The 24,163-nt window shown below is 37.8% G+C and overlaps 1 protein-coding gene across 1 annotated transcript in view; it reads right to left on the minus strand.

Moving 5' to 3' along the window:
* Positions 1-2,155: 2,155 nt before the first annotated feature.
* LOC140246558 (uncharacterized) overlaps positions 2,156-24,163 on the minus strand; it is a 144,840-nt gene continuing 122,832 nt past the window's right edge. The window contains exons 17-24 of the mRNA XM_072325901.1: positions 11,692-12,012; positions 10,489-10,626; positions 9,471-9,579; positions 7,030-7,121; positions 6,515-6,742; positions 5,428-5,496; positions 4,607-4,795; positions 2,156-2,413 (exon numbers count right to left, since the gene is read on the minus strand). Coding sequence (XP_072182002.1) covers positions 2,156-2,413; positions 4,607-4,795; positions 5,428-5,496; positions 6,515-6,742; positions 7,030-7,121; positions 9,471-9,579; positions 10,489-10,626; positions 11,692-12,012 — 1,404 coding nt within the window. The remainder of the gene's footprint in view (positions 2,414-4,606; positions 4,796-5,427; positions 5,497-6,514; positions 6,743-7,029; positions 7,122-9,470; positions 9,580-10,488; positions 10,627-11,691; positions 12,013-24,163) is intronic.

Here is a 24,163-nt window from a genome sequence, read left to right on the forward strand (position 1 = left end):
GAAACTTTCTGAGTTAGACGTCTTTTGGAAGATGCATAATAATAATAATAATATTGTATACGGGCTAGGCTTAAGAGAGGGGAGAGTGCTTTACTTATTATATTATAACCGACACTGGCGCCACCATGTGATTTCAGCATAAACAAATAAAACGATGCATAAACAAATAAAAAGATGCATAATAATAATAATAAAAATGTATACGGGCTAGGCTTATGAGAGGGGAGAATGCTTTACTTATTATATTATAACCGATACTGGCGTCACCATGTGATTTCAGCATAAACAAATAAAACAGTCTCATCTCGGACTGCTATAGCTGCCAGGAGGCAGAACATGGATATTTAATGAGGGGAAAAAATGGGAATGTATATATAGTCACTATGGGGTGACAACACATTACTTTGATTCGATCATGGTATAGTCCGTGACAGTGCGCCAACTTGATGATGCTGGTATCGAAATGTACCAGAACTGCAATAACAAGAGCTCCGGCATTAATGGTACATACAGGATTAATAAAGATATAACAATAGAGATTTTCTTCATATACACATGGGTCAACAGCCAGTGCTGTGACCTCGAACATCATTTGGTTTACACGTCACTGTTACAAATGGAGAGCAAAACAAATCAAGTATGTATGTGTGAACAGTTCAAGAACAAAAACAATGAACATTGAGAGGGTAGGCATTCTGCCTTTTCCTTTGTGTGATGTTAAGGTATTTATAACCAAGTCTATAGGTTAAGATGGGGGAATAAGATACTTTGCTAATGTTGCTGGAGATTGTTAAACCATCAAAAATATTCAGGCCCTCATTTCGTCGTATAAAGAAACAATTAGGCATAGTTGTATATTTCCTAATTCCAGGATCTTTGTTCTGTAGCTCATAGCTTCTGATTAATCAGCTGGACATACCAAATAGGTTTGGACATACTATTTTTCTGAGATTCAAAAAAAAACGAAACAAAATTTAGTACGATGTATTCATTGCCGTATCAACACATCCATGCCCCCATGATACGTACACACAACATACACCGCACAGGGGTATCGTTCGATCGTACACTACTGGACGTCGGACATAAAACGCACACAGTGGCTATACACACAATGTACGCAGTTGTCGACAGCTTGCTCTGCTATAAACGGACCGCGGATCGTAACCTCTGGGATGCGGTCGCGCTTGTGTACAGTACACTTCAGTAGTATATCACAGAACTCTCGCAAGAGTTCTGTATAGTAGTATAGTATCAGTAGTATCCGAAAACCGACTTTCTTCTCGGGACCGCAAGGGGGCGTTGTGAATCATGCGCTCGAGACCAAATCCTTCCGTTTAAACGAGCCGTTATTTTGCGAGAGTCACTACTGCAGTTCTCATCTAAATTGACGTTCTAGTAATCAAACATGAGTTATAATGCTCCCTAAGCATCATACTGACTAGCAGTTATATCCAGATACTTTGAATCATGGTTTCACTCGGTGTTAATGCACCTTAACAGGAACTCCATTTTATCTTTAAAAGGTATTATTTTGTACTTTATGACAGAGACCGTAATTCAAAATCTTCACAAATGGACTTATCGGTTTTTGCAAACAAACTCGTCAATTGTTCAGAATATTGAGTTTTTGTTTCTCCTTCCTCAAACAATTCGGCCCTACAACAAACTCTCAGACCTTGTCGAGAATAATCATGAATTATTCAATTTCCCTTTCTAATTTCTCTATTCTACTTCTTCTTAATCGTGCTTTTTCTTCAGAATAACTCATGTAATTATTTCAGTACTAAAATTTTCAACAAATTCTCTCTCTATACATAAACTGTTTTTGAATTTCCAATATGACTCACCATAACAAAACGTATATTCCAACTATTTAACCTGTAGCAAACAAAACTAGAATGGCGGCATTGACGTTATAATTCCACACTTTTTCAGTGTAGCTTTGAATAACAGGCCTTTTTTTAGTCTGAACGCTAATAGTTGTATTTTCAGATTTTCCTTTCTCCATATATCTATCAAATTAAATATATTCGCAAAATCAACTTTTTATTAAAAACAGTTTTCAACACCTTCCTCTTACACATAAGAGCATGCACATAGTAATGGGAACTCGTTAAGTTGGACACAGTGATCGAGTCAATTTAGATCGATCTTACGATTCTTCGTCTAACTTAAACCCACTATGTTCAAGCAATACGTCTATCTTCTTCTCCATCCGATCAAATCGATCCTTCAAACTCTTTTGTTCCGATTGCATGTTGAAAAGCTCTTCTAGCCTGCTAGCCTGCTTTGCCATCTCATCGTTCACACTACCGCCAATGGTTTCTACTTTGCTATCGATTTGCTTCAGACGATATTTCAGATTAGTGAAGAGCTGACCACTCGTAACCGTTTCACGCATGACGTTGCCCTAGATGAAAAAAATATGATTGTGACGATAGTGTTTAGAGTCCCACAATCACTATATACCATTTGTTCTGTATTCTGAGCTGTTATGGAAGATTTCAAGCACTCCTTGCATATTCCAAACTTACTGTATGTAAATGAAGATAATGCATGAATGACGTATTGAGACGCCCGTGTTTTCCACTTCTTCACAATGTTCCTGTGACCTTTTTAACATTTGAAACCAAAAGTTGATTTTGAATCAACGGTTTGAATTTCTTAATTTCTCTGAATTCCTCTTATGTATCTGCAACGTATACTATAAAAGTAAATTCTAAAATATTGCTGTAAGATACATTTTATTAGTGTTTACACTCCAGTGATTCGATTTCAACGAATAACGTTAGATCAAATTATGCCATGCTAATAATGAAGAAATGCATCATAACTCGACAACAACAACAATAACTAAAAACCTGGAATGCTAAAACTTGAGAGATTTCTCAAGAAAGTATTATTGTCGAAAATTAAATATACATATTTATTAGGTGTAAATATCAGTCAGCATAAGATTATTCTAGCCCCCCCCCCTCATATATATATATATATATATATATATATATGAAGAGTTTGTTTGCAAAAACCGATAAGTCCATATTTGCCAAATGAAGATATTTGCGATTAAAGGTCAAGAAAAATAAAGATAATAATAAGATTTTTTTTTTGCTTCTTTTGACCATAACTTAAAAAATATACCTTTATATGAAGTGATCAATATATCATTTAAAAGGTATTATTTTGTACTTTATGACAAAGATCGTACTTCAAAATCTTCAAAAATGGACTTATCGGTTTTTGCAAACACACCCTTCATATATATAATATATATATATATATATATATATATATATATATATATTGTGTATACGAAGAGTTTGTTAGCAAAAACCGATAAGACCATTTTTGCAGTTTTTGAAGTCTTAAACTACAAAATAATACCTCTTAAATGATATGAAGAGTTTGTTCGCAGAAACCGATAAGTCCATATTTGCCAAATGGCGATATTTTCGATTAAAGGTCAAGCAAAATAAAGAGAATAATAAGAAATGTGTTGCTTTTTTTACCATAACTTCAAAAATGTGCCTTTATATGTAGTGACCAATATATCATTTAAAAGGTATTACTTTGTACTTTATGACAGAGATCGTACTTCAAAATCTTCAAAAATGGACTTATCGGTTTTTGCGAACAAACTCTTCATATATTAGTCAGTCCATATAAAGGTACATTTGAGTTATGGTCAAAAGAAGCAAAAAAAAAAAATCTTACTATTTTTTTTTCTTGATCTTCAATTGCAAATATCCCCATTTGGCAAATATGGACTTATCGGTTTTCGCAAACAAACCCTTCATATGTGACTCTGTATCACAAAACCAACAAAAAGTCGCCAGACATGAATTTTCAGTTAAGTTTAGAATTATGTATAGCTCAATTCACATGGGCTCCCCTAACCTACCTAAATACTGGAAAGAAAGTACACACTCTGGAAAAGTGTGAACTGATCAAAGAAGCTCTGAAGTACATAGTCTATACAAGCGCAATCTTTAAGATTAACGAGCCGTGCTAGCTGTTCCATGAAAGGGACAAAACACAGGATGTAAACCACCGGAGCAACAACAATGATGAGATTATTAGATTAAGCTGAAATTAAGCATGTTTTATTACCACATTCTGCCCATAATTGATGCTAACTTTCAAAGCAGTAGTGTTATCCTTTCAAAAGTTATTAGACTTGAAAGTGAAGAGTTTGCAAAGGATTTCAAGACATGAAAAGCGCCCTCTACCTGATCATTCTATTCTTCCCCCCCCCCCCAAAAAAAAAGCGTTGTGGAAAAATTGCTAAAAATACACTTTCACATCAGTGTTAAGATACCAAACTGAACAATAATGTGGAAGAAGGATAGCTCTTTCAGAAAATATGAAAAACTGAAAATTGACTTGGTTGAACCATTTCACCTCTTTTGAGTCCTCACTTAAAATACAAGGGGTGCGACTTTTTGTTTGTTTTGTGGTGCACGGTCACATATTATTAACTCTTTCAATACAAATTGGTGTAATTATTCTGGGATACTTCCTTTGCAATCGTCTGGGCCTGTTTTTCTTTTAACATAAAGCCAATTAACCAATGACAGTATTAACAGTCCATCTCTATACTCACTTGTGTTTGGTTCTTGATGCAGATCTTGGAAGCCTGACGTAACACATGCTTTTCCCCGGTGAAGGCGCGGTACCACTTCTTGAACCAAGCAAAGCGTGCTCGATTCACGTAGACACGTTTGCGCCGGATGACAGCCGACCGCCAAATAAAGATTGGGAGAGCTTGCTGGACTTCCATCACCAATTTCACCTTTTGACGAAAATGCCAATAATCTCAGAAGCTCTACCGTATAGCCTCAAATCAAGTTTTAGTCATGTCACATAATCATGAAATTTGTAAGAGGGGTATAATGACCTTTTGGCTTTTGCAATTAAGCAGAAATAACAATCTGATGATGGAAATCTGTTTCAGGTTAACTCTATATTTCAATGATTACAGTGTATTTTCCTTCTTTTTCTTTTAAATTTCTTGGTTTTTCAAATTACTCATCATTACGATTAGATTCATTTGAAATGAATATTCTTTTCGGCCAATATGACAAGTGCCGCATTTTTGGCAAAATGGTGCATCTGTAGGACAGTGCAGGAACGCCACTTTGTCATAACCAACAGAAGGGAATTATATTATAAATCCCTTCTGTTCGTTATGCCAAAGTGGCGTACATATGCATCCTGTTGCCATCACATTTGGACCCACAATGTGAAAATGGCTCAAGATATATCCTTTCATCTAAGAAAAAGCAACAACAACAAAATGCAGCACATTCGAAAGTTGACACTGGCCTCTTGGCGTAATTATTATAGTTAAATTATAGCGCCTATTCAAGTTTGAGATTAAAAAAAAAAGAAGAGCAACTTTTCAAAGGAAGTGGGTATACTTACCTGCATCGCAAGACGATGTAACTTGGCTTTCTCTTGGATAGCATGAATATCATCTACCGCCAAGCCGACCTGAGAGACCGCGAACATAAACATTATACATGCTATATCTAAAACTATAAAAAAAGTGTTATAATGATACCTCGAACTACACCGCAACCCGTCATATCAGTTGTCTTGAAAACATGATAGGGGAGCAGTGTGGAGCTGATACAGGGCTAGTTTTAACCAAAAAGTTTGAATTTACTCGCCAATCCAGCTTTTGTTCGTTTGTTTGATTATTTCTATCTGAGAAGATGGCTGGATAGTCTATATTCAGCTACGCTAAGCTGGTCTTCCGTGGGGTCCAGCTGGATGTGAGGTGGGACCACTTCACCGGATTAAATACCCTGCTCTTTGCGATGAATGAATGAAGCGAGATCTTTTACATGCATGAGTTGTGACTCTCTCACACATGGGACCTCCATTTTATGTCCTATCCGAGAGACAGACTGTTTTTTTTTTCTTCTAACTAGAGGGGACGATATGATTACACACAACATTGCAAAGTCAAGACTTGGGTTTGAACCCGGGTCCTTTGGATCGCGAGGCAGACGTGCAGCCGACTGCTACCGACTGAGCCAACTCTCCGTCCTGGGTGATTTCAGTAGGGCCTATCTACTTATCTGTCCATCTAGCCATCTATTCATCTACAGACATACCTACATGGTCAAGTGGATAAGGATATAGAGCCTTAAAAATTAGATCAGTGGTTAGAATCCAGGACCTGCCAAGCGCTTATCAAACATCTTTTGACAAGACGTTTCACCCACTATTGCTCTCTTGTGTAGTTCCGCAATGGGTATTACAGAACGTCGGGTATTAGCAAATACAGGACTCCTTGTTAAAAGAAAAAAAAAGGGGGGGGGGAGTCCTGTCACTAAAGAGGTTAAAAACTGAACGTTGATGTGCTGTAGTATGTAAATTCAATGTTATGTTTATGTATTACATATGTTTGACCAGTTAGTTCAGAGTTTGACTATAAATGAACACGTAATATTGATGCCGTTTGCCGTTTCCGTGCAGCAAAATCATTTTTCTCCAAACTTACCAGCAGATTCATGATGAGGATTGACATGACAACGAGGAAGAGTGTGAAAAAGCTGTAGGTGATGCCTTGATTAAAGACGGAAGACAAGAAGTAGTCTTCCTCGCCATCCGCTGGAGTGTTTTCAGTGTTTAGGTAGTTCTGACTATGGAAGATGTCACTGAAATCCAGCTCGCCAATCATCATGACGAAGATCTTGGCGAAAGAAAATTCGATCCGGTGGAATGGTTCCTACATCGGGTGAGAAAAAAAAAAATACTGTAGCATGTGTATATAATTCTGTTCTGAACAGATGCTTATATGGATCCTGTGGGGAAGATAGTTTGATAAATGCAATGAACACTAACAAGAAATTGGTAAAGCAAAGTAACTGTTTTTTTTTTCTCTCTGAAAATGTATACACCCACATGTCCGTGTATATGATTATGAAAGGTGATCAAGCATGGCATACGAGAAACATAGTATAGAAATCATTTCGAGCGTTGTTTATCGCTTGGATAATATCTCTCATTGGTTACCTGGTTCATGAGAAGGGTGTAAAAGGCGAGGGCGAAAGCCACGATGAAGAGAATTAGCACCAGAACGAACCTCATGAAGGTACGGACAATGTCTAAAGGAAAAAAAAAAACATATATATATATATATATATATATATATATATATATATATTATTGATTATCTGTAAGACATTATGATAGACTGGAAACGGAACATTGCCTAAAGCTGGTCTGAGGCTCGCATTATAGGTAAAAAAAAAAAAAAAATGTTCTCTTGGCTCAGCACTTCTTATTGCCATCTTTTTCATACCTCAGATGAAACCAAAAAGTTTAAATACTTCATAAAACACTTCAACATATTTCGTAGTGAAACATAAATTCCACATACACACACATACACACACACACACACACACACACACACACACAAACACACGAACAAGTACGCGACTATGGTGGAAATCGAGGACATGTTTAACAAACAAGAATTTTACCACATAACAGAGGACCTGTGTGTAAGTATATAGGAATCTTGTCAACCGAGGACTCATTCGCATATTACCATACTGCCGAGGACTTATTACAGTAATGTTAATCGAAACCTACGAACATGTACTCATACATGCAAAAGCAGACCGTCTGGAGTGGTCTGGAAACCAAGCACGTCCTCGGTTCGATGGGTGTTTAAATGTTAAATTCGTGTGTATATCCTCGTTTTTTCACCATGGGTAAATCCATGCATACACAGACACACACACACAGACACACACACACACACACGCACACACACACACACACACACACACACACGGTTCTACACTGATGTATTGTGAATGATTAATCCCTGACGTAGAAGCATGTACCTTTTAATGGGAATGTTGATACATGCAACTGTGTACATAGAATGTATGAATAGATTAATGAGTACGTATTACCAAATAGGTATAAACACGTATATATATATATAATTATAAAATAAAAACTTTGAGCAAAGAAAATGGGTTTCCATCGGAATATTGAGTAGCCTTTTTTGCACAAAACCCATTTTCTTTTTTTCAGTTCAAAGTTTTCACTATTTACCATTTGTTTCTTGTCAGTTTTACCCTTTCTTTGTTTCAATATATGTATATATATATATATATATTTATATATATATATATATATATATATATATATATATATATATATATATATATATATATATATATATATATATATATATAAGAAGAGTTTGTTCGCAAAAACCGATAAGTCCATATTTGCCAAATGGAGATATTTGCGTTTAAAGGTCAAGAAAAATAAAGAGAATAATAAGCAAACATTTGCTTCTTTTGACCATAACTTTAAAAATATACCTTTATATGTGGTGACCGATATATCATTTAAAAGGTATTATTTTGTACTTTATGACAGAGACCGTACTTGAAAATCTTCCAAAATGGACTTATCGGTTTTTGCGAACAAACTCTACATATATATATATATACATATACATATACATATTTGACCGTGCACCTCAAAACGAACATAAAGTTGCACACACTGATTTTGCGTGAGGACTGAAAATAAGTGAAATGGGTCAACCTAGCCAAACTTGACTTTTTCATATTTTCTGAAAGAGCGGGTCTTCTTTTACATTATGCTAAAATTTGGTATCATAATACGGGCAGGAAAGTGTGTTTTTTTTAGCAGTTTATCTCGAACAATTTTGGTAGAATAGTGTGATTAGGTGTGTCTTTGGAATCCCTCTTTCATGTCTGAAAAACCTTGTCCATACTCTTCACTTTCAACTCTAATAACTTTTGAAAGGACAGTGCTACTGCTTTGAAAGTTGGCATTACTTATGGACAGAATGTGTTAATGAGGCATGCTTAATCTTAGTCTAATCTGATAATCCCTTCATTGTTGTTACTCTGGTGGTTTACTTCCTGTTTTTTGTCTCATTCATCGCACAGCCAGCACGGTTTGGCAAAGATTTAGCGCTTGAATAGACACTGTACTTCAGAGCCTCTTTTCTCAGTTCACACTTTTCCTGAGTTTGTGCTTTCTTTCCAATATTTAGATAGGTTAGGAGAGTCCATTTGATTCGAGTTATACATCATTCTAAAGCTCAAAGTCTGCTCTTTCAGAAAATGGTCTTTACTAAAAATTCATGCCTGGCGACTTTTTGTTTGTTTTGAGGTGCAGGGTCACATATATACATATACATATATATATATATATATATATATATTCACATTGAGACAAATATGTACCTGCACAAGACCCCAATATGTGAGACTTTTTCCTTGCAAGCCAAGATGCCTCTTCAGGTCGATTTCATCGTAGACTGATTAAAATGGTGTGACTGCAGAGATATCGCGCACACACTATTACTAGCCTTACAGACTACCGAGACGAGTGTGCCAACATGCATCTTCAAAATGAGTCATAATGTACCCGATTGAGTTTCTTTTTCCCACCTATGAACATGATCACGTAGATTCCGAGTGCCGAGAACCGCCGTATGAAAAGAATGAGGTTGATCCAAGCAAGGAAAACGGCAACCGCCCCACACTGCCATTGCCAGACCTTCAATGTCAAGGTTGGAAATCAGAATACAATTATCATATTTTTCCTTGAGAGTTTCTGGTTTAACTATGCAGAGGTAACTCCAATTAGGAGTTTTTCATGGAGTGGATTAGCCCTGACGTGAATAGGTATTTTCGAAGCACCGATCCTTTATAGTTTCACCACTAACTCGAATGTAGGCAAAGCATATTTGTCTTATATTTTGAAGCAAAAAAGTTAACCAAAGACAGGGAAAATGGAGAAAATGCGAGGGGCAAAGTTGTGTGATGGATGAGATGTTGTGAGGGAACCCAAAGAAGCCGCGCACAATGTTATTGTTTTTTGACGTCACAATATTTTTGGTAAGAAATGTTGCATTTCACTAAATGACGGTGCAAAGCCATGCACAATTTAAGAACTGCTTTGTGACATCATTTTCAAATAGTATATTATTTGTAGATGCCGTCATACATGTAGGAGTGACGTCATTTTGCATTATAGTACATCATGGTGAGTTAAACATGCCAACACTCTGACATAGCTTAAAATACCTATAATCACGTGAAGCTCTTTCAACCTATCGCTAGAGGACGAATTTTTGATCCTAGATAAAATTAAGGATATCGGACAAGCTAGGTTACGCGTGATATCATTCCTTTACTTTGCACAGAAGAACAGACACACTATGAAATGTTTTTAAAGTTCGGTTGTTCTGTATGTTTCAGTCGCTACAATATGCGTTGTTGGATGTGTAACATGAAAACCCTGACGAAGCCGAACACTCCAGATAACTATAAGTCTCTTGATTATGGGATCTGTATTGAAAGACAAATTTTGTGATGTTAAAATGCCATCTACTTCTCTGTTCTGCCCCCCCCCCCAAAAAAAAAAAAAAAAATGGAATGGATACGGCCTGGGGAACCCCCTTACCAATCGTATGCTTATTCCGTTGTAGTATTCAATCCGGCTCAGAGGGAGAACGAGTAAAATGGCAAGAATGTAGAGGGACCACTCTATCAGATTGCCAAAACCAAAATACGACATGCGTCGAAGGAACAACTGGAAAAGCTGTTTAAGGAATGAAAAGGGAGAGAGAAATAAATGATTTGATCCCACCCCCCCCAAAAAAAAAAAATAATAATAAATAAATAAATAAATAAAAAATAAAAATTACAATTGAAAGACCGGAAACATATTCTCCTGCACTGATTCAAAGTTTCAAGTGCATTTTAAAACGATCCGAAATAAAGAAATGAGCAGTACTAGTGTTAATTTGTCGTAAACTCCGCCAATAAATGTCTGAAGTGAGAAGATGTAATGAACAGTCATATCATGTTCATATTTCGTAGATTGAAAACTATAAAATTTATCAGTACTGGACACCAAACGTCATCGCATTCTGCAAAAAAAAAACCCTTTAAAGACCAAGACTTCGAAATATCAACATCATCTGACTGTAATATAGCTCTACTGAGACAGAATGAGTTAATCTTACAAGGTCGTCAAAAAACTTTTAAACAAATGCTGCCATTGCTGCGTTGTTTATGCAAGAAATCTGTATCACAATTATCCCAACAATTATGCATCACTGGTTACTGTTCAGCGACTAACAATTAAACCGTTTTTTTTTTCATTATTTTTTTTTATGCGAGGTGATGTCTTGTTTTTAAAAGGGGATGTCTAGTAACTGATCAGTAGGAATGCTGGGAGATGATTGTTCCAATCCTTGTGGAATTCATTGAAGAGTACATTATATATCTATTATTGTGTATTGTGTTATTGCTTCAGAATGGTCTCACATTCAAGTAATGTGCAGTTTAATGTTTCCAGGTTAGCATGCCTGTATAGTGACGGGGCATTAAACTGCACATTACTTGAATATGAGACCGTTCTGAAGCGAATAATTTTCATACAACAATAGATATATAATGTACTTTTCAATGAATCCCACAAAGATTGGAACAATCATCCCCAGCATTCCCACTGATCAGTTACTAGCCATCTCCTTTAATGTGGTACTACAGTTGTATCAAAGACGCTGGCACCGATGCAGTATCCAGCCAATAGGCATATTTATTTATTTGCCTTTGTAAGAGCATGGAAACGTTATGATGATTCTTTTCACAAGCTTACTTCGCGAATGATATTGATGATGGCAAGTCCAAGTATAATCCAGTCGCCAATACAACCGAAAAAAAACAGCGTGGTCTCGGAGAATTCCCCCACCCAGCGCTCCTCGCCGTTCGTGAACCACGTCACACCATCGGTGGCGTTGGCGAAGCGCACATAGTAACTTGGAGGAACGACGAGGACATAGCCCGTGAGCATGGCCACGAACAGCAAGTAGAACACCAGAGAGGCCCAGAAGAAGTATCGTCCAACTCTTCTCCACTTGTGATTGAGGAGGCTAGTCACCAATGGGTGGGATAGGATTTTTGTCCTCTGGGCGTAAACCTGTGGCAAAGCATGTAACACTTTTTAGAAAGCAGATTTCAATCGCTTATTGAATGGTTATACAAAAATGCCACAGACATACACTTTTAAGCGCGGGGGGGGGGGGACGAAAGCTAAAAACAGAGGTCGAGTTCCACTCCCTCTACAAACTAAGTAGACCAAGATTATTTTCAAGTTTTAACTGTAACAAACAAAATTCCACTGGTCTACCTCCAAAAATTTGACGCGAAAGCCTCCAAAAGCAAGATGGCGTCCAAGATGCCCGCCATATTAACTGAATTTGTTATTTGAACGATAAGATTTGATAGAAACATTAGATTTCAACAAATTTGATGTCATATGAAAAGGAATACAATTTTATACAAGTTGATGTCATTTTGGGGGGTTATTGTGACAACTGCACTGAGATTTTAAGGAAAAAATATGTCTTATTTTTTTTTTGGGGGGGGAAGGAAAATCATGAAAATGCTTGATTCAGCATAAATTAAAGAAAGACTGAAGGATTTTCTTGAAACGTTTGAAAAATTCTGTTTGCTATATGATTAATACTTGGAGAAAATTAGGGTTCAGTTCGGGAGTGTTAATGTCTCAAACTTGAGAAGTAATTTTATTTAAAAATGGCCACTTTAGTTGTGACAATACCTTGTTGGTCGTAAAAAAGTCTGCGCGCACCAAGATTACTACACGCACCACCTGACTGGCAGTGCTACAGGTGCCAGTGCCAGTGTAATATTTTTGGCAAAATTAACTTCTTCTTCGACAAACAAGTACGGAGCCCGTAAGGGGACATGGCAAGAAATATTTTTCCTAAGTCGTTCCCACGACTTACTAAGTCGTTCCCTCGACTTACTAAGTCGTTCCCACGACTTACTAAGTCGTTCCCTCGACTTACTAAGTCGTTCCCACGACTTACTAAGTCGTTCCCTCGACTTACTAAGTCGTTCCCACGACTTACTAAGTCGTTCCCTCGACTTACGTAAGTCGTTCCCTCGACTTTCGTATGTCGTTCCCTCGACTTACTAAATTCATGCATAGAAATGCTCCATAGCTCAATGTGTCGTGTCTCTCCTGTGGTTGAGGTCTGCTGTGCGATCACTGGAGATTCAAAACAGAGTAAGTTGAAAAAATTGTCGACTTTGATCCCATTATTTGCTCATTTTATCTTGTATTGAAAAGAGCTAGTTCCTTAGACTTACTTCTTATAAGAATTTCCGTGAAAATGAGAAACTTGTGTTTCCTAGAACTGACAAAGTTGTGGCCGTCTCGAACACTCTGTGGGCACACAGTTTATCGATCATAGTCCCACACATAGCTCTTTGTGTTGGCATTTTTGTTGTTGCATTTGCAAGCTCCTTTTTTTCTGCTGCCAGGGCTCTGTCTAGTACAGTATAGGCTAGCTTTGAAAGAAAAAAGAAAATCGGAAAAAAATCAATATCAGCTAGACCTTCTGAAAGTATGAAAGTGTGAAAAGGACGTTAAGATAATGTTCATTGTCAAAAACCGCTACTTTCAAGCAGCATTCAGGAGCCACGGTAGAGTGCTGGTGCATGGTGATCCGTACCGTGATTTGCTAGGCCTACTGCTAGGCCTACGGCTACACCTATGAAGGAAAATTACCTGATACATACCGGTACCTAGTTAGTTACTACCATATACATAGGCCTACCCCACCTCCTTGGCCTCATTCCCCTCCTGTACATGTATAGGCCCTACAGATCATGCTGTAGGCTAGTTATTTTTCGTAAGGTTTACTGTCCATGCGACACGAAAGCTTGCTGAATTTTTTGAAGGATCAATTGAAATCTTAGAATTTAGTGTTCACTTGCTAGATCAATGAAAAGCTAAGACTCACAATGAACAAAGGCCAAGTACATCTGTTTTGTTTTTCTTGGGGGGGGGGGGAGAGAGGGAAGAGAAATTGAATCATATCCATAGCAAGTAGCTGAAAGTGATCAGAGATGCAATGATAGTACTGTAGTGTTAAAGTGTATTAAACATTGCCAGTAAAATCTTAAGTTTTGTAATACAGTGTGTAGGTCTATACTGACTATAGCCACCATGTCTGACATTTCAGACAAGAAGCGTACGATAAGATCAGCAAACTGACTGTAGGATATCCAAGCAAAACTAGTTATCAGTGCTCTTGTTGAAAACAAGTGATTGAAGGGGTATTCGTTGAAAGCTACAATGGCCTGGATTTCCAGTGATTTACTTGATGGAGTCATATCTATGAGTACAACAAACTGACTTCTTTATGCTCTTTTGTTTTGTGGAAAGAACGAATAGTCCTTGTTAGAATGCATTAAAACAAATGGTATTATGGACACTTACCAATTTGATACCAGAGTTTGCATAGTAGGCCTACTCTACTACTTTCGATAAAAGGTGTGTGCCAACCTATAGTGTAGTTGTATGTAGGCCTACTCAAGCCCCAAGTCACGGTGACCTCTTGATTGAGGGGATGAAGAAACATGAGAGGAGAGTGCTTGCAATAGGCAGGGCACATGAGGGCCTGATGGATATAGGATATGTACCATGTGTACACAGTATTTTAAAAATAGATTTTTGTACATGTCTGCATAATCATGAGTGGGGGCTGATGGATTGATGTACAGTCAACAGTGCCTAAGTCGAATTTATTTGAACTAAAGAAATAGATTCGGCTTCAAAAAAAAAATTCTTTTGAGGGATCAAATTTAATAGAATATAAAGGGAAAAGGATGTGAAAAGATTGTAGACTTTGGTGATCATTTGGCTTTAAGATGCAAGGTGAATGAATGCATAGGCGCCGGAAGTGGGGGGGCAGGGGGGCGGCCGCCCCCCCCCCCCCCCCCCGCCAATCCAAAAAGTGGGGGGGGGGGCAAAACGCATTTTTGCCCCCCCCCAAAAAAACCCCCCCCCCCCAAAAAAAAAAAAAAATAAATAAATAAAATAATGATAATAATAAAAATAAATGAATAAACAAAGAAAATAAAATAAATATGTATATATATGAATAAAAGGGAAAAAATATGGCTACAAACGGCAGCTTTTGGACTGTAAAATGTCAAAATTTTCAAGCTCGCTCGCTTCGCTCGCTCGCATCAAGCAGTTGAGCCCGGTGCGCCTCTAGCGAAAACATAGCTACGACGGCAGTTGTTGGACTCTAGAATGTCAAAATTTTCAAGCTCGCTCGCATTGAATCGTTATGCCATTCTCCTAATGTTGCTGACAGTAATTGCCAGTAGTTGCGCCCGATGCCCCCACCCCTTAATTTCCAAAGCGAAAGAATATAGCTACAAACGGGAGTTTTGGGACTGTAAAATTTCAAAATTTTCAAGCTCGCTCGCTTCGCTCGCTCGCATTAAATCGTTATGCCACTCTCCTAATGTTGCTGCCAGTAATTGCCAGCAGTTGCGCCCGATGTCCCCCTTAATTTCCAAAGCGAAAGGTATAGTTATAAACGGGAGTTTTTGGACTGTAACATGTCAAATTTTTCAAGCTCGCTCGCTTCACTCGTTCGCATTGAATCGTTATGCCACTCTCTTAACGTTGCTGACAGTAATTGCCAGCAGTTGCGCCCGATGCCCCCCCCCCTTAACTTCCAAAGCGAAAGATATAGCTACAAACGGGAGTTTTTGGACTGTAACATGTCAAAATTTTCAAGCTCGCTCGCTTCGCTCGCTCGCATTGAATCGTTATGCCACTCTCCTAACGTTGCTGCCAGTAAATGCCAGCAGTTGCGCCCGATGCCCCCCCCCCTTAATTTCCAAAGCGAAAGATATAGCTACAAACGGGAGTTTTTGGACTGTAAAATGTCAAAATTCTCAAGCTCGCTCGCTTTGCTCGCTCGCATTGAATCGTTATGCCATTCTCCTAATGTTGCTGCCAATAATTGCCAGCAGTTGCGCCCGATGCGCTCCCATTTATTTCCAAAACGAAATATATAGCTACAAAACTCCAGTTTTGGAACTGCAGAATATCAAAATTTTCAAGCTCGCTCGCTTCGCTCGCTCGCATTTTATTGTTATGCCATTCTCCTTATGTTGCTGACAGTATATAATTTGTCGATCGTTTCACACCGTCATTCCATAATCCGTGTAAGGAAAACTTACAATGTTCCTCAATGACTGCGTTGTTGAATGTATCACATTCCGTAATGTATTGTAGTCCCATTATTGCTCACGCACACACGCACAAGCATACAGACCGTCAAAATTACTTTATGGTTCCCCCATGTTTCGACCCACCGTACGCCACTTTACATATATGTATATATATATATATATATATGTGTAATAGATGTGTGTGCGTGTGCGTGTGTGTGTATATATGTGTATATTGTGTAACATATGCATGGTCTAATCTTGAGCCCCCTCCAATGTTTGCCCCCCCCCCCCCCATCCAAAACTGCTTCCGGCGCGCCTGAATGACTGTATAGAGGGTTAAATTGTTACTGAGGGGAGGATATGAAAGCAGTTCAAAGAATGTTCTTACATTATTGTAATATTGAGAAAAAAAGTGCCTGCTTCTAAACATCAGATGTCCATTTTGTTCCTACATTGATTGTTTGCAAATTATCATTCCTCTTTTGTACTGCATGATAAGACAATTTTATCTATTTTATCATCAGGCAAAGGAAGAAAAAGAGGAAAAAAAAAAAAAACATGTTTCTTCACGGCCGAGACTCATACCAGCATAGGAATTCCAGCTAGTGCACACAGACAGTAAGTGAACATTGTAAATTGTACAATTATTTCTAGTTATAGAGAGAGAATGAAAAGTTAAGAACCTCACAGCTTGAAATGTTCATAGATTGATTTGTTGGAATCTGTCTGTATTGTTTTAGGATAACTTCTTATATGACTTCTCATTTGAGGATACCTGTACATCTGTGACTTTATCCTACTGAACAAGAAAATGTACAGCATGGCATAGTTATGAATAAAGAAGACTTCACAGCAGTTCATTCAAGATTGTAAAGCTAAAATGATGCAATGAAATTTACATACCCAGGTAACACAAATCTACCAATAACGAAAGGACTGTTTTGAACAGCAATAGCTTATATTGTGTTTACTAAAGAGTTTGGACCTTTAAATTTCTTCATAAAGCCCTCTGAAAACTGAAAATGCTCTACATGTCCTGGCAGAAGTACAAGCCTTCATGATTCAGGTACATTGTGTAATTTTGGCGCATGAAGTTACATGTAATACTCATCAGTATCTTACTGATTGTTATGTGAAATTCCCCTCATTTTCAAATGAAGATGTTGGCACCATCATACCTTTATACAAAACACTTTTAGATCTGCACAAAATGACTTTTTGAGTGCAATGTTGCCATATTTATTTTCTTTTTCTTATTTATTCAATATTTCTTATATCATGTATAGGTATAACTTCTGTGAATCAAGGGGAATGGCAGCTGAGGGCAGACAGGCCAAACTTGACGTCAGGAGATGGTATACACTGCAAAGGATGAGCAGCTCGCTGTCAACAATGACGAAAAGTGCAAACAGAACAAGGCGCTGATTTGTTAAGCACATTTCATCAGGCTGAGGTCATCACCCTTAAAAAGCAAGGGAAACACCAAGCAAGCAGTGTTTCAGAGCTTTAACAAGTGCATGGGCAGTAATAATCTCGGCTACATCAAATGCATCCAAGTGTGATAATTGCGATAATAGCACATTGTACTTTTCAAAGATATTGAAGAGTCCTCTGGATATTTTGACCCTGATAAAACTCATTTATTCTGCAGTGTTAGCACGGATAATCAGACACATCGTCATCCTTTCACTGTTGTAATAATGAACATCGTTGAACTCAAAATTGCCAAGGTGTATTGCGAGACATTTCATGTTTCTCGGTGGTTAAAAAAAAAAAAGTTCTTAAATAAGTACTGGTTAAAATTATGATGATGTTGATCTTGTTTATTGTGAAGCACCACCTGGGGGCAGATGAACCTGTGCTGTGGCAAGATGGCACTGAATTTTATTTATTAGCAAATAAACCACTTATTGTATTGCATTCATGGGTCCAGGGGTGGTTCCTTCAGGTAGTTACGAGATACGTAGTAAACCATATTTTCCAACAAGCTGCGTCTGTTTCACACTAGCATAAAGGATCAGTAGATACTGCTGTGGACCAAACAGCAGATTAGATTACCAATCAGTTGTACAAAATTATATAGTGAACACAATGGCAAATCTATTTTTGTTAATATGTTGTTCCCAATTGACATTGTGATATTGTAGCATAATTGTACACATTTCTAGGGCATTAATTTTTGCATACACTTTTGAACAAAATCAACAGTTCTGCATGTTGGAACTATTTTTCAGTGTAACATTTGGTTACCATAAACTTAATAAAGCTTGTTGGTATGATTAGATCACAGCACAAGTATACAAATGCAGATAAGTTACATGTAGATAATCTAACTTTATACCTGGTTGTATTGATATTCAGCTGTATTAGTACATCTTTGATCAAGCATGCTTAAAAGACGTGCATGAGTGTTTGACAGTGTGGAACACACACATGAGCCCATGTATTCAGCCATAGATGTGGGTTCATTTTGAGCTCAGTGTAAATTGATGGTAGGATCTGGGATAGATAGGGTTTATGCAATGGGAAGAGAAACTTGGTGTAATTCAGATGTGATTGCATGATGTTATCATGAAGATGTTCATGTCACACACTGTAGGGCCTACATAATGTGTTCATCCGTGCTGAACTGCAGAGAAGACATTTGGTATAGAATACAGATTTTAATGTGGAGGCTTTGACACATTTAGCGATGGGCCTATATGTCCTTAGAAGAGAGAATGTGAAGTAATCCTATTCATGAGGATAGCTAGGTGACTGAAGAGTTTCCAGCAGACTGTCACCCAGTTGGCAATTAAGCATGGTACAAAGAACATTGAATTTATCAGTTTTAAGTTAAATTCATGGGGTAAAACTGTTTATTGACTTAAAAGACATAAAAACAAATGGAAAAATCACAAGCAAGGGACTAATGAAATCATTACTCTTTGTTCACAGCTTTGATGGAGTCAATCACACAGTGAACATGGAGGTATGTAAAGAGCAGCATGTTAGAAACATACGGATTATCAGCAGTAATGAATTGGCACTTTGATTTGCTTACCCCTTATCCTTTCGTAGGTGTAACCAGTGTTTCATATTATGAGGAGTGTATGAATGGCTCTTCTGTACTCGGCAAGGTGTGCATTCTCATTAACTGCCTTTGCATACTCGTAGTACTTAGTATACTTTTCTTTTGCACATTTCTCTTTACCATCATTCATTATAATAGTATGAACACTTCTTTCAATATGAGAGCAATATTAAAGAAAAGAGGTACAATGTAGGGGTCCTACATATCTGTGAAAGTGCACACTGTCTTGTTCTTGGTAAACAGCGTACATTGCGTAAGAGCATTCAGCATTATGAAAACAATGCAAGTACATGTATCTATGTTCGACAAAATTGTAAAGAGACAGTGTGTCTTGTGTCTCTATCATGTCTTGTCATCAATAGCCCAACATCTAATATGTTGGGGTGGTTGTGGGGGGGGGGGGTTGAGGAGCAAGCTTAATTTGCTAAGCTGTACACCAGGTGTACGCCATATATTTAGCAAGTATTTATCAAGACTTTGAGACAATTGTGCAAGTACTTAAATTCATGATTGTGGGGTACACAGTATACTGAATGTACAAATATATGTATGCAGATGCCTTCTCATGTCAGTGTCAGAGTTGATATTTTTGTGTGTTTATAAATTCATGGATACATGTAGCAGCTGTCTTGGGAAATTCATGAAGACAAATACCTTGCAGAATATTGAGCGTATACAACAGGTTAATTTTAGTGTGGTATGGTGTTGTATAGCGTGTAATGCATCATACTCATAATTTACATCTAAATTTAAAAAAAAAAGTCATTCTAGTGCTTACAGCTGCTTAAAAATACTTCTTGTGCAGTTCTAAGTTACCATCCCGACATGTGCCAAAATTTCCTCTGAATTTCCTAAGAACTGGAGATGAATTTACATCTACATTTTAAAACCAGATTTCACGGTCAAAATGCACTGTTTCCATGGCAACAGAATTTCAACTGTACTCTTGAAAAATGTGTCCAGCACAAATTTGCACTGACCTTACTATATGTGTGTGTGTGTCTGTCTGTGTGTATACATGTGTTTAGTACATTGTGAGTACCTGGTGAGTTTGACTGCTGCAGTAACCGTGGCAACACGTGAGGTACAAACACAGAGCGTCTTGCATAACTACACCTATAGATCATTGTAGGAACTACATACTCAGTTTGAAATAAATTGCTTAAACACTGGAAATAGTTCACTCCACAATGTTTGGGGGAAATTGCGGTTACCATGGCAACGCTTTCTCCGACAAACGAACAAGCGAACAAAAAATAATGTCTTGCATATCTACACCTCAATGTCATCATGTGCACCATATCTAAGTTCAATTTCCTCAAAATTGTGGAAGCAGTTCACTCCACAAGATTTTTCAAGAAATATTCCACAAGATTTTTCAAGAAAACATGCAGTTACCATGGCAATGCCTTGTAGGGTACAAACACAAAGTGTGTCTTGCATAACTACACCTACGGATCATTATACATACCAAATTTGAAATAAATTGCTCAAATACTGTGGAAGTAACTCTCTACAGGGTTTTTGGAAAATTGTGGTTACCATGGCAACTCTTACTCCGACAAAAAAAAAGCATGTCTTGCAAAATATTATGTTCTTCTCAATGTCATCATGTAACCAGTTTCATTGAAATTGCTTCAAAACTGTCGAAAGAGTTCACGACGCAAGATTTGCAACGGACCGTCCGACCTACTACACGCTGATTCCTATTACCCCTTAAACACATTAGCCCGAATTCACGAAGGTGGTAAAAATGAAACCATGGTTTAAACCATGGACAAAAACCATGGAGCGCCAAGTGTCGCATGGAATATTTTGCTACGAAATCAGTCATTTCATCAATGAAATGATTATTTTGTAACGAAATGACAACATTTTGTAACTAAATGAACATTTCGTCCACGAAATGATAATTTCGTTAACGAGACGGTCATTTTGTCGACGAAATGACCAATGTCGTAACGAAATGTTCCATTCGACACTTGGCGCTCCATGGTTTTTGTCCATAGTTTTTAAACCATGGTTTCATTTGTACCACATTCGTGAATTCGGGCCTTTGTGTATGCGGGGAGTATTTTTTTAAAGTGTATCTTACACAATCATACATTTCATCAAAATGTCATTTGTACGGAATATTTTCTTCTTCTTTTTTTTTTTTTACAAGGAATGAATAAATTTGGAGATTAAATATTTTTGTCCCCCAGCATTTATATAACAGCCTCAATTATGACATTTGCAATCTATTGCAAAATTTGCAACTTTTATCCCTGAATCTATTGCAAAGTTGCAATTGATTGGCAATAAGCATTTTTTGATCAGTGTTTTAGAACCAACATTTGCTGTCGGGCGAAAGCTCCGTGGTCTAGTGGAGATGACGCCTGTCCGGTGATCAGGAGGTCGTAGGATTGAATCCTGCTCGTGTATGTACGCCCATGATTTATATCACGGCTACTATGAAAAAAAAAAAAAAAAACACTTATCAATTAAGTGATTATTTAAGTCGATGTAAGGCGATTTGTCAATCAATTGCAATGAAAACATCTCGACGGAAGAATTTCATGACTAAAGAACCTCTGAGTAGGTAATTTGTGTGTTCGGATTAACAAACCGGAATAACGAACAGCACCCGATTCGGTATGCATGCCCCTGAAAGATGAATTTCTGGCCAGCATGCTCCCCAAAGAGTTGGAAAGGTGGATTTTGCAAGTGCAGGAATTGTAATGAATCTAGTTACTGGAGTATCAATAAGATGTTGTGCTGAAGGATTCATGTGCCATCTTTCTAATCACCATAAAGAGGATCTGCTTTGTCAAACAATGTTGATGAATCAATTTCACATGTACGTTCCATCAGGTGTTCAACCTATAGCTTCACTTTTTTGATGGAGCATGCGTGACGATTCTCCCATTTTGAAGTTAATAAGTAAATGGCATTATTCTCAAATGACCTTTACACATTCGCAAACTTCCGTAAAGCTGTAAAATGCTCACAGATGATTTACTTCGTGTAAGGTGCTGTGCAATGTATATGAAATGAAATTCATTATTATAGGATACTGTATGTTAATATCTCTGCACGTTAAGAATATAGTATTGTGGATGTTGCCCCCAAAACTGGGGGAGCTCCTCCTCCACCGCCCATACAAAAGCTATCTTATTTTTAATTGTGGTGATATCAATAGCATACTTGAATGGATTCTTTTATTCAGACAGGCACATATAGCTGTATAATCCAAGCCAATTTAATTTATAACTAAATTTCAGGAAAATGAACTCCAGCCTCCTGTCCTGCATGTGGACATTTTCACGCTTAGATGTGTATTCTTCCTTATTTCATCTTTATAATGTAATCTCCGTAAATTTGAAAGAAATATACTATTTTCATGTGAAATATTTCTTATTCAAGACCTTGATTTGTTGAATTACAAACCACTAGAGGGCAGCAGACAGTTGTGACGTAGTTCTTGGCGTGTCTCTATGAGATTATGCGTAAGTCGAGGGAACAACTTATAAGTCGTGGGAACGACTTACGTAAGTCGAGGGAACGACTTACGTAAGTCGTGGGAACGACTTAGTAAGTCGTGGGAACGACTTGGTAAGTCGTGGGAACGACTTACGTAAGTCGAGGGAACGACATAGTAAGTCGAGGGAACGACTTAGTAAGTCGAGGGAACGACTTAGTAAGTCGTGGGAACGACTTAGTAAGTCGAGGGAACGACTTAGGAAAAACATTTCTTGCCATGTCCCCTTAGGGGCTCCGTAAATACATAGAGCCCTGGCATCAGAAAAAAAAAAAGGAGCTTGCCAATGCAACAACAAAAACGCAACACAAAAAGCTATGTGTGGGACTATTATCGATGAACTGTGTGCCCACAGAGTGTTCGCGACGGCCACAACTTTGTCAGTTCTAGGAAACACAAGTTTCTCATTTTCACGAAAATTCTTATAAGAAGTAAGTCTAAGGAACTAGCTCTTTTTAATACAAGACAAAATGAGCAATAAATGGGATCAAAATCGACAAATTTTCAACTTACTCTGTTTTGAATCCCCAGCGATCTCACAGCAGACCTCAACCGCTGGAGAGACTCAACACATTGAGCTATGGAGCATTTTTATGCATGAATTAGTAAGTCGAGGGAACGACATAAGTAAGTCGAGGGAAGGACTTACGTAAGTCGAGGGAACGACTTAGTAAGTCGTGGGAACGACTTACGTAAGTCGAGGGAACGACTTATGTAAGTCGAAGGAACGACTTAGTGAGTCGTGGGAACGACTTAGGCTCCGTAAGTCGAGGGAACGACTTACGTAAGTCGTGGGAACGACTTAGTAAGTCGTGGGAACGACTTATAAGTCGTGGGAACGACTTATAAGTCGTGCGAACGACTTAGTAAATCGAGGGAACGACTTAGTAAGTCGTGGGAACGACTTAGGAAAAACATTTCTTGCCATGTCCCCTTACGGGCTCCGTACTGATGAGATGAAGCAAGAAATATTTTTTTTTTTCAAATAGAGGTAGAAGCTCGAAACTTGGCACCAACCTAAAGATAGTTGAAGATAAAATTTAGATCAACCATTAAAAAAATCAAGATGGCGGCCATCAAAGTTGGCATAGTGTATTACGCCAAATTAAACGTATCACTTCGATTTTGATACAACTTTGTCTATTTTGCTGTCTATTTATATGTTTTTTTTAATATATTCTGAACATTATAATGCTAATTGTGTACAATCTGTAACAAAGCGCTGATATTTCGAACTTGGATATGAAACATCACTACTAGATATCAAGTTAATGCATTAGATAATAAACTGATACACCTCGACAATCACTGATCTGTGTTGATGAGCTTGGCAGTGTGGTACGGCAGCCTGACTTGATCTGTATCAGATTCCATGCAAGTTTCATTGTGGTTTAGTACTATCGTTGAAGGCACAGTAATTGATGATATCTTGGTGGGAAATCGCCCTTGAGTGTACGAGCTCAGCATTGG

This window comes from Diadema setosum, chromosome 3 (assembly GCF_964275005.1).
Source record: "Diadema setosum chromosome 3, eeDiaSeto1, whole genome shotgun sequence".
NCBI classification, from domain to species: Eukaryota; Metazoa; Echinodermata; class Echinoidea; order Diadematoida; family Diadematidae; genus Diadema; species Diadema setosum.